The 11,406-nt window shown below is 47.0% G+C and overlaps 1 protein-coding gene across 7 annotated transcripts in view; it reads right to left on the bottom strand.

Annotated features, from left to right (window-relative positions):
• Nucleotides 1–111: 111 nt before the first annotated feature.
• The window catches only part of KCTD20 (potassium channel tetramerization domain containing 20), a 30,275-nt gene continuing 18,980 nt past the window's right edge, over nt 112–11,406 (bottom strand). For 6 of the 7 annotated variants that reach the window (XM_053998079.1, XM_053998076.1, XM_053998075.1 and 3 more), the window contains 7 exons: nt 9,141–9,337; nt 8,238–8,514; nt 7,104–7,206; nt 6,485–6,605; nt 5,349–5,546; nt 4,789–4,899; nt 112–3,354 (listed from right to left, as the gene is read on the bottom strand). In XM_053998079.1, the coding sequence (XP_053854054.1) occupies nt 3,062–3,354; nt 4,789–4,899; nt 5,349–5,546; nt 6,485–6,605; nt 7,104–7,206; nt 8,238–8,514; nt 9,141–9,288 (1,251 nt within the window). In that variant the 5' untranslated portion in view covers nt 9,289–9,337 and the 3' untranslated portion in view covers nt 112–3,061. Of the gene's footprint in view, nt 3,355–4,788; nt 4,900–5,348; nt 5,547–6,484; nt 6,606–7,103; nt 7,207–8,237; nt 8,515–9,140; nt 9,338–11,406 lie in introns of those variants that run through there. The other variant, XM_053998080.1, reaches the window with a different exon arrangement.

Raw genomic sequence — 11,406 nt, 5'->3', positions numbered from 1 at the left:
TTTGGAATCACAACCCATACTTAATGAAGCAAGGAAACAAAACCTTGTAGCTCTCTATGCCCTGCCTGTTCTACTCCACATTTAAAACAATTTTTAAAGGAGCCAAACAAGTCATGTATAATTTATACTTTAATACAGAAAGAAACCATACATGTGGGGTTCATACACAGCACAGGAGCACTTCAGTACATCTAGAGTACGACAAAAGTTGACCTTGTACTTGAAGTAGGTGACCATGAGAGGAGGAAAAACAAACACTTTTAAAATTTGATTCAGTGTTCCAATGGAACTCACTCTACTAACAAAATTTAAAATCCAGAATGAATAATTACTTGGGAAAGCCGATAAACTACAATGGGTAAGTGGCAAAAACTGCATGGAAATCATGGGAGCCAGATAAGGTGCATCCCATGCTGAAGGTCCAGTTGATTGCACAGGGAACCACAAACTCCTACAGGCACTGACAGTCTGTAACTCCCAAAAGGGCTGGGTGCAGTGTAATAAACTGCCTGAATCCTTCCAGAGGCCGAGCTGCCCCTGGGCTCAGGGACACACTAGGTGGGATTTGGTTTGGCTGGATATGGTACTTTAGGTGTCAGGTCCCAAAAGGTGCTGTTGAGGTGCAATTCTCAGCACACGATGCCATGACACAGTCCTGAGGAGGAGCTCTGAACAACACCCACACTTCAGTCCTTAGAGCAGAACATGTGGAACCTCCAATTCCAGCTCAGCTGGGCAATACCAACACTCATTTACTTAAACCCGACACTGCTGGGGAAATAAATACACACTGGAAAACATAATCACAGAGCCTGGGGGCCATCACTGCTGGGTATTCAGGGCCTAGGGACAAGGTCCACCACTGCTGGGCTCACCAGTGCTCCTGTTTGTCCTGAGGAACAGCTCACCACCAAGGCAAGGACTGGGGTTGGTCTGGCCCCTGGTGGAGGTTCATGGTCCATGTGTCTTCCATTCTCTACCACATAAATAGCAATTCACCTGGACCAATAATGGAGTGTCTGCATATCACCCCAGCTCTGCGCAGGCACCAAAGGACACTTCTCTCTACTGACCCAATGAGACACAGGGAGGAGTTTTCAAAAGTAGTCAAGAGAAATTTAGGCATCTGAACACCTGGGAGTCCTAGGTGGTCCTGAAATCTTCCCATAGGCACTTCTTTTTAGAAGAAATCTATTTGCTGCACTTGGGAAAGAAGCTAAGAACGGAAATACTGAGAGAATGGAACATGTATCCATACTAATGGAAACTAAAATGTGCCTTGGCAGAGATTTGTTACTTGCAACTAAAAATTTCTGTTTGATCTTGTTATGTTACTTGCACTGAAAACCACAAACACCTTGGCAGCAAACAACAGCAAACTTCACTGCTCAGTTCACCATGCACTTGGCAGTCATAAGAACAATGCAAATTTGCTTGATGTTGCAGCCTAGCAAAAAAGGATTAAACTTTCTGGAGCCAGACTGCTACCTACACCTCAGTTTTGCCCAGTCTGACCAGGTAACTCAACACTCATGCAATCCAGGTTTCAACACCTTTGCCAGAGCAGCACTCACCTGCCCAGTTTTGTGAGGAGCTCTGTCCCTCTCCTTCTTGAATGGTTTCAGCTTTTCTTTGCACCAGCACCATGTTTTAAAACTCTGTTTTGGGTACATAGAGCCTTTACACAGCCATCAGAAGGGATGGCTTTGTGAGGCAGCCCAGTTCTGGGTGCTCTCAGCTCAGCTGGGGCAGTGCAGAACTCACTGTGTGCTCATCAGGGGTTAAGCCACTTCTTACAGGGAACTCTCACAGGGAATTCCTACATGTAACTCCCACAGGGAACTCAGTGCTGCAGGAGCAGGACCAGTGAGGCTCCAATCCACCTAAGCTAAACCAGCCTGGAGTGTGCCTGTTCTTACAGTCACAGCTTTGTTGGCCCTGAACCCAAGTTCCCAGAGCCTTACACAGATCAGGATAATTCACTCAGAGCAGCAAAGGAGAGCTGTTCCCAGCTATGTGCTTTTTTCTCTGCTGAGGGCTGGTTTACTATTGGTATTTCTTACCTGCCTGACAAAAATGGTCCAGTCAGTTCCAAATTGGGAAGAAAGTAGCTGGCTTTTTAAAGCTGCAGCAGCAGCTCCTTGGAGAGTCTACAGCAAGTCTGACTAAGGTTGATGAGACCAAGGATTTTACTTAGGTAGTCAACTGGGAGCTCCTCCACTGGCTTTATTTGTCTTAGCAGGGGGATGGAGAAGACAACTCAAAGTCTTCAGAGTATGCACAGTCACCTCTAGAAAACTTCTTACATTTATTTGGCTATTAACAGATTTATTTTATTGGTAAAATATCAGCTACAGTCTTTTTTGGGTTTTTCCTTCAGCATGATCTACTCATTTTACTGAACTTTACAGAAAACATCCCTAAAAACAGTGATTCCATCTCACAGAGAAGTACAGATGGGGAATTCCTGTGAATATGCTTCCTATGGAACTGGTTCCTCCTTCCTAGGGCAGCAGTACACCACGCTGGATCCAAAGCCAGGTGGCAGTGCAAACAGATTCCTCCATGCTCAGGGTTTGCTGTCACACTGTGCTACATTTCTGCTGGTTGATATAGAATATCATCTGTCCTGCTTTGATGTTCACTCCTCTGTAACTCACAAAAACAAAGCAGTGCCTAATGGTAAAGGAAAGCTTTGTCTAGACAGGCCCAGAATTTCCTCTCTCAAGTCACACAAGACGTTTCCACACACTTGTGCTCTTCTTTCAGAAGTTTAGATAAAATATTCAGCACCCACAATCTGGAAGCCTTTGTAGTAGAAACAACAGGTCATTTCTTTTTGTCTGAGCAGACGTTGCTTTTGATTGCACAATTAAGACTATGCAGAGTGGCTCTTTATTAACATGCTTGAAATATGACAACGTAGTAAGAGCATGAACGAGGACAAAGCACCTTGCAGGAGTCTGTGTCCCATCACCTGGGATGAAACTACGGTGAGAGGTTCCCACATCCAGCAGGATTCTCCACCCACATCCAGCAGGATTCTCCACCCTGAGCCACACTAATCCGGTAGATCATTAACAACCATCTGGGAGAAGGGGGCGTTCAGCCTGTCCAGTTCATCCACTTGTGGGGGGTGATGCATTATAACCTCGTGGTCCTCTGAAACATCATCCCCCACCGTGACCAGGTTTGTTAGGGATTTGCTCCGAACACACTGGAAATCCACGTGGCGGCTCTTGCCCTCCTCCTTCTCCCAGGACATCTGGATGAACGGCCGCTGCACGTAGTTGTAGATCACCTCGGAGCGGCCACCAGGCCTCCTCTTCACCTTCTCCTTGCAGGTGGGATACCCTGGAGACACAGACAGCCACTCAGTTTCACTGCACCTCTCTGACTCACAAAGGGACAACAGGATGCCAGAACACCCCGGCAGGAGTGACTGTGGGCTCAGGGAGGGAACACACACACAACTCAGTAGACAAATGCTCAGATTCCAGACGAATCCTCAGATTCCACATTTAGCATTATTGGCTTGCAAAAGACTGTTCTCTTTTCCCCTGAAAAGGAGTCCTGGAAGGCTGGACATTCTTCAAGAAGGAAAACTTAAAGCTCCAGGAACAGGTCATCCCCATGTGCCAGAAGATGAGCCAGTGAGGATGAGAAGGAAAAAGGGCCAGATAAATCAGGAGGACTACGAGGAGGTTATGTGGGGAGAAAATGAGGAGTCAAGCCTGAACATGAGCCCAGGTAGGCAACAAGGCCCTGGGGACCTGGGCTGTACCAGCCATGGTCTGTCCAGCAGGCTCAGGGCAGTGATTGTCCCCCTGTGCTGGGCACTGATGAGGCACCTTGAATACTGAGTTCAATTTTGGGCCCCTCACAACAAGAAAGATGTTGAGGGCTGGAGCGTGTCCAGAGAAGGGAACAGAGCTGGGGAAGGGTCTGGAGCACCAGGAGTGGCTGAGGGAGCTGGGGAAGCTCAGCCTGGAGCACAGGAGGTTCAGGGGGGACCTTCTGGCTCTGCACAACTCCCTGACAGGAGGGCACAGCCTGGGGGGGGAGGGGGGGGGGGTCAGGCTCTGCTGCCAGAGAAGAGGGACAGGACAAGAGAAAACAGCCTCAAGCTGTGCTGGAGGGGTTTAGATTGGATATTAGGGCAAATTTCTTCACCAGGGTTGTCCAGCCCTGGCACAGGCTGTCCAGGGCAGTGGTGGAGTCACCATCCCTGGAGGGATTTAAAAGACATGTGGATGTGGCACTTGGCAATGAGGTGGGCTCAGCAGTGCTGGGTTAATGGCTGGACTCAATCATCTCAGAGGCTTTTTCCAACCTAAATATTTCCATGGTTTTCTGACAAGAGGGTGCAGCACTGTGTGTAGTCAGCCTGCAGGTGCTGCACAGCACCAGCCATTCTGTGAGCAAACATAACTACTATAAAAATAAGTCTCCCAGGACAGAGCCCAGCACTCTCTAAGCTCCCTAAGGGAAAGCTTGGATCAGCAGGTGGAAGCATTTGACTCCTGTTTCCTGTTTACTCATTCCTAAGGAGACAAATCTTTTTCATACATGTTATGTACCTTTCACTTTAACTTTTAAGCCCCTTGGCCAATTTCAGTGGAACACGGTAGAGGCAAAGGAAAAACATGCTGAGTTTTAACTGGCTTCGTAAAGATAAATGTAAAACACAGAGTAAACAAGGAAATGCCTGCAGTCCAGAAGAAATCAGGCTTTGCTGACTGTGGAGTCACCTGGTTATGCATTTCCCTTGCTGAAGCAGCACTTTACCTTCGATGCCAATGCGAATGTTCTTCAGGCCCCGTTCCTTTAACACAGCTTTTGCCACGTCCCGGTTCTCAATGTATTTGAAGAATCTGTACAGCTTGGAACTGTAAAGGACTTGAAGAAATAAAAGGTATGATTAGAATCAACAAAGAAGAACCTTCTCTCTGCTTCTGACATGCCCCCACAAGCCAGGTGTGCATTCCAGGAATTACTTCACGTGTCTATTTTCCTCACTGGGATTAACTGCACTTCCTTTTGGGAGGGCAGAGATGCACATCACAGTCTCAACAGACTGGATGGTGATGGGAGTGTAAAGCAAAGAATATTCCCTCACTGAGGACCCTGGAAAAGGCTGAGGAGGAGGGAGAAACAGAAGGAAAAGTGCAGTGAGTGCTGGGATCAGTTCTAACTAGCCAGGCATCCTGCCTTCAGCAGCACTGAGCTCATACTGAGGACACAAATCAGGGTTCCACGTGCCAGCATCTCTCCTGGAGGAAGCCAGTTTGGGAATGTGTCCTTTCCTTATGGCTGGGTGTGTGTGGAACAGAGTGCAGAGCCCTTACTTTGTGAATACTCCTCTCCCATGGGAGGTGGATGATCCTCATCCCAGTCCACGGTGTCCTCATCCGTCAGCACGACGATGTGGCACTCCCGCTCGCCCTTCCGCGCGCTGTCCACCATGATGGGCAGGATCAGCTCCTCCAGGTAGCTGTCAAACTGCTTGTGAGCCCCATCATTGGAGAGCTCGTGTAACAGAGCACCTGAGGAGACACAGATCACAGCAGCTTTGCTACAGCATCAAAATATCTCAGCTCTGCACTTCCCAGATCCATCCAAGAGCACAGCCAGAATTATTCTTCAGACAAAATGCTCAACATATGTTCAGACACATCAACAGCCTCCAGATCCAGAACTGGCAAAGTCAGAAGTGCAGACTGCATTTCAAATGGGATGCAAATGGCACTGCAGAACCTTTCCATTCCCATTAAAAACTCACCAGGCTCCAATCAATACAGTGAAACAGTAACAGACTGAATAATTAATTCATTATGATACTTAACTTAAATTTCCAGCAACAACCTCTGCCCTTCAAAGTACATTTTGCTGCCTTCTCTATGATCACTCACCAGAGAACAGGGCAGGAAATTCCACCCACAACCTGTGTTATGATACCACACACCCCATTTCAGTAATGTGCCTTTCACAGACCTGCCTGTGTTAAAAGTACTTCTTTTTGCCAGCATGCCCACCAAAAAGCTGCTCCCAATCAAATCCCTTCATGACCAGGAATTCTAATGCTCTCCAGATTTGGTATCCTTGGTTCCTGCTCTGCCCATCAGCCTTTAGCTTAAATTATTCATGATTCTCTAGTAATTTTGGACAGGGGTTATAATCCTGCTTTGAGCCTTCCTTTTGTTGCCAGTAACAGCAAGCTCTGCTCAGCCTCTGTTAGAAAAAGAGACTAAAATGTCTATAATTTGCTTTTGGAGCAAAGTGCCTGTGTTCTGGAGGATTCGGTCACTTCACTTTGGATTAAAGCAGCCAAAAGGAAGCTGCTTAAATGCAACTTGAGTCCCAGGGAAATCCACGTGTTCATGCTTAAACTAAAGCTCAAGATTAAGAACTGCACTGAATCAGGATCAGAGTGCTCAACACCCTACAGATGATCTCCTAAGAGCTGATTTCTCTCCATACTTACTTAAATCTTGACATTTGATTGTGTTGAAATCAAAGTTTATGCAGAGGTAATCACATGTGTCTCGAAGGTCTGGGATGGAAATCCCATCAGGGCAGTTAATGATTCCGGTTTTGTAATAATCCTGTGAATAAAAGGACAGTTTTTGGAGAGAAAAATTACAAACATCTTGGACTATGATAATTGCTAATTAGTTCTTTATTTTGTTTACTAATATGTGAGAGATACTGAAACTATTTATAGCTCTGCGTAGAGTAAAACAGCCCTGCTTGTCTGAGAATCTACATCTTTTTGCAGATCCTCTAGGGTCTGATAAATGATGAGCTCCAGTTAAAACTTTTCCATGGCACAGGGTTTCATAATACCATAATATGCAATATGGATTTATATGCAACCACAAGGTCAGAATACAGCTCAGGAATTACAACAGCAGGACATAGAAAAGGTAAAAGGCAACACGAGCAAATATCTGAAATGTGGACTTATACCAAAGCTATATTTTTTCTTTAGAAATCACAATGCAAAACCTAAAACCAGAATGTCCAGGGAGATGGCTTAGCTGTGCACATATGACAAACAGATTGTTTGTTTCTTTTCTCCCCACCTGCAGAGCTGCCCTTACCAGCACGGTGCGGAACACGGCTGAGCTGATCCCTTCTGCGATCTCGTACTCGCCCTTCTCATTTGGCCGGGTGAAATTGTATTCTCTGCCTGGCCCAAACATTCTGAAAGAGGTAAAGAACTGTGTAAGTGCACAAGAACATCGAAATGCTTTTATTCCAGAGACAAACAGACGCACTGGGGTTAAAAAATTCTTTCCTGTGAGGGCGAGGAGGGCCTGGCAGAGGCTGCCCAGAGAAGCTGTGGTTGCCCCAGCCCTGGAAGTGTCCAAGGCCAGGCTGGATGGCGCTCGGAGTAACCTGGGATAGTGGAAGGTATCCCTGCCCATGGCAGGGGGTGAAATGAACTGAGCTTCAAGGACCCTTGCCCTGAGGCCATTCCATGATTCTGTGATGTAGTGACACAGAGATACAGTAACTTAAACCTCCACTCCAATTGCTTCCTCAGTAAATAAGGACAAGAGCTGGCTCAGGGAGGCCTCTGTTGCTATGGCTACTGCACTCTAAGGAACAAGCCAAAGGAACAGATCATTCAGTCCTGGGGCAGAAAATCCCCTGGCAATAAATCCCTTGCACTGACCTACAGCAGGTAACTCCACATGGCTTTAGATGCCTTGTTTTACACAATAACCCAGGCAAGGGTCAGTGACCCAAGAGAACCCTTTGGCCAGAGAGGTGGGAAGCTCTGGCAATACAGCACACGAGCATTTCTTGGTGCAGCAACAGGCTCCAACCTCTCAGTAGGAGCTGAGTAACTTCTCTTTCGGAAGAGTATCGAGAGATTGGAGAGATAGGCAGCAGGAGGGGATGGAGCAATATCATATTCCCCATTCAGGAGGAAGGTTATCAGCTGGGGACAGATGTACAGCTGACAGACCAGGCAAACACTTGGGGAGAATGAAAAGGAGACCACCTTTGGCTAAAAGTGTGCATGTTTTAATGGACATAGAGACTAATCTAGAGAACTACCAACTCTCTATCTGGTCAGGTCTTCCAGGCCTCACTCACAGCCAAATTCTGTCTGAGGCCAACATGTGTTACAGATGAGATCACAAAACAAACATTACATGTTTATTCCATTAAATTTTTTTTTAAGATTGTCTTGAGGTACCTTGAAGGTAACAGAAGTGACCCACCTTCCCAGCATGGTGTCAGGGTGAGCAGTGAAGATCTGGGGATTCACTGCAAAGCGGGTGCCATCCACCACCAGGGTCACTTTCTCTGGAGCTACTGTCTGGGAACTGCTGCTTGAAGACAATGCACAGCATCCATGGCGTTCCTGGGTATTAAAATATTCCAGCTGTCTCTTATTTCCATCTGGGATATGGCAGTTGGGAGGTTCTTCAGGAGCAGACAGCATGCTACTGATCTGGGGATTTACTGGGCAAGTGTGTCGGCATTCAGAATCCAAACCTGAGGGACACAAACAAACATTGCAAAGGGGAGGAGAGAATTTATTGAAAAACATCATTTCTTAGTAACACTTCCTCCTGAAATGAGAAAACTGAGTCATGCAATAATTAAGGATGCCATAACTGTCAGAGTGATGTTATATGACATAAAACTAGGCTGTTATTGAACTGAACCAGAAGCTGGATGTTTTGGTGAGCCATGGTGCTTAATGTTCCTTGTTAAAGCAGGATGGATTCAGATGAAAAGGGCAGCAGCACAGGAATTAAACAAGGCCAGAAATACAGGCCCAGCCTGCTGGCAAGACTCCCACAGGAAGCTGAGCAGCAGCACGCACCTCACCAGAGTGGTGTAAGGCAGCAGTGCCCGGTGCCAGTCCGTGGTGGGCACACAGGACTGTCCAGATGCCTGCAGTGAATCTGTTCAGGGCCAGCTCCAGGCGGGCCAGGGAACTCCTGTGGGATGGTCTTGCCAAGATGCTGAACTCTGCTGTGAACTTCTGTCCTTTAGAGCAGCCTGGCACAGGCAGGGCACATACTGCCCAGTGCAAACTGCCCTGTGACACTGGAACATTTTCCAAAACACAACACCCCTTAAAGCCCAAAAAATAACCTCCCTCAAAGACTTACCCTCAGTCCTGGCAACTGCAGGGCTGTGACCTCCTAACACCACAGAACTTTCTTCTGACTCATGGGCTGCTACAGTTCTGTTTCCCACAGGACAACTGGACTCCAGCTTTCTCAACCAGTCTGTGCCCCCAGCACAGTTCCCATTCATGCTGGGCCTCCGTGCTGTGAGGAGTTGGTGGCGTTTCCTAAGAGAAGAGCTGGAGAGAGAATCCAGGTTGTTAGTTTTGGAAGAAGCTCCCAAGCAATGAAGTGCAAATCTCTGTATCTGGTACTACAAACAAGGTCCCCCAGGCTCAAAAGGCATTTCTTCAGGTATTTAACTGTGTTTCAGAGGCTTACGGTGCTAGCTATGCCCCTACCCTCACCTGGGAAGTGGGGAAAAAAGATTTTAAAGTAATCAGGGGTCTATTAAATATATTTAATTTATAGACCATCACTTTTTTAAAGGTAAGTCTAAAGCCACTGATGTATTTAGATCACATGTGTGCTCCTTCAAATACCTTCCTGGCAAACTCCTCCAAGACCTCTACAGCCCTTTAAAAATGTTTATATTCTTGACTCCCAGTCCTGGCCAAGTGAGCTCTATAACATGGTTACAGCCTGAAATAAAACATTTTCCCAGTTAACAGCTCAGGCATTGCCTCTTAACCACTCTGAGGTTTGACCAGGAGGTTCCCTGCTGCCAGTCATTGCTTAGTTTTGGTTCTTTCTTCTGGATCTATGCCATGCTGTCACACAGTGCTCCCCCCAGTATTTAACCCACTAGAGTCCCACAACGGACACTTGGATAGCGCAGAAGAGCCATGGCTGGAGCAGCCTCACACAATGCTTTAATCTCTGCCACTCACATCTGGAATGCTCTTCCAGCATATGCAGAGACACAGCTTCCTTTTTTTTCCACGTAAAATTCCTTCCTCCTTCTATCTTTAAGACCCACTTCACTCCTTTGTATCTCCTGACAGATCAGATCTCTTTGCTGTTTCTTTCCCTCATTCTCTCTAGCATTTGTTTTGCTCTGCACAAGAACCAGCTCTCCTTTCTTGGCTTCAAGTGTTTTCCTTTCACTCTCTCAAACATAAAACACCAATTTCCTCATTAATGAATTTCTCCAATTTCCCCCCTGCAGAACAATTGTCCTGTGTCTTGCCCTTGGCTGAATGATGACTGCAGGGCCTGTGGGTGCCACCTCTGACGCCTGGCAGAACACTGCCGTGGCAGAGACAAAGTAGATAAAACACAGCACTAATAAAACAGCAAAATGCCAAGTCAGAGTTGCTGAGTTTTCTGGCCAGCACCTGCTGAGGGTGAAGGCCTTAATGAGCAGTTCAGTGGTGGATTTCAAGCCCATTGTTACTGGCAGTCTGAATTAAGCTTTTTATTCCTAATGAGAATTTTAAAAAAGGAATAACAATTAATTCCTTTTGTTCTGTAAACCCAATTCTAAGTTGCCAGCATTATTATATCTGTATATTTTTAGAAAATCTGCTGCTTACACATCATGTGATGGTGGTCCAAAGGAAGATTTCTGGCAACAACAAACCATTTATTTTTTTAAAGGCTCTGCCTGGCAGCACAGTGACACAAGGAGCCCCCAAGGGTCACCTCAGTGCCATCGACCTGAACAGCACCCAGAGCACTGCCTTGCCCTCTGCTCTCACCAAAATACCCAGCATGGGAAAACTCCCTCTCCCCACACCTTCCAGGCTGCTTTCCTGTCCTGGCTGCCTGGACCCTGGAGAAACCCCTCAGCAGTCCCACCAGAAACCCCTGTGAATGCTGCCTTGTACCTGGGAATAGACTCATGGAATATCTTGAGTTGGAGAACATCAGTATGGAGAACATCCCTGCTGCTCACAACCATCCACAGCTAAACTGTGTGACCAAGCATCCTCCAGGGAGAATCGTGGAATATCCTGAGCTGGAAGGGACTCAGGGATCACTGAGTCGAGCTCCTGGCCCTGCACAGACAGCCCAACAATCCCACCCTGTCCCAGGAGCTCTGGCAGCTTTGGGGCTGTGCCCATTCCCTGGGGAGCCTGGTCAGTGCCCAGCTCTGGGGGAAGAACCTTTCCTAACATCTTAATTGGGATGGATGTGGTCACACATGAACAAATCTTTTACTTGAACAAAGGTAACACAAACTCCATGAGAACAACCTGAGCAACCCTCTGCCCTCTTCTCTCGTGTGCCAGAGCAGCAAAGGCGTGGTAGAATGTCCAGCAGTGTCAGGCAGTGGGACACAGGGGTATGGAGAGAAATCTAAATA

The sequence above is a fragment of the Vidua macroura genome, chromosome 24, assembly GCF_024509145.1.
Source record: "Vidua macroura isolate BioBank_ID:100142 chromosome 24, ASM2450914v1, whole genome shotgun sequence".
Classification (NCBI taxonomy): Eukaryota; Metazoa; Chordata; class Aves; order Passeriformes; family Viduidae; genus Vidua; species Vidua macroura.
Note: the sequence above shows the minus strand (reverse complement) of the source record. Positions and strands in the feature narration are given on the sequence as shown.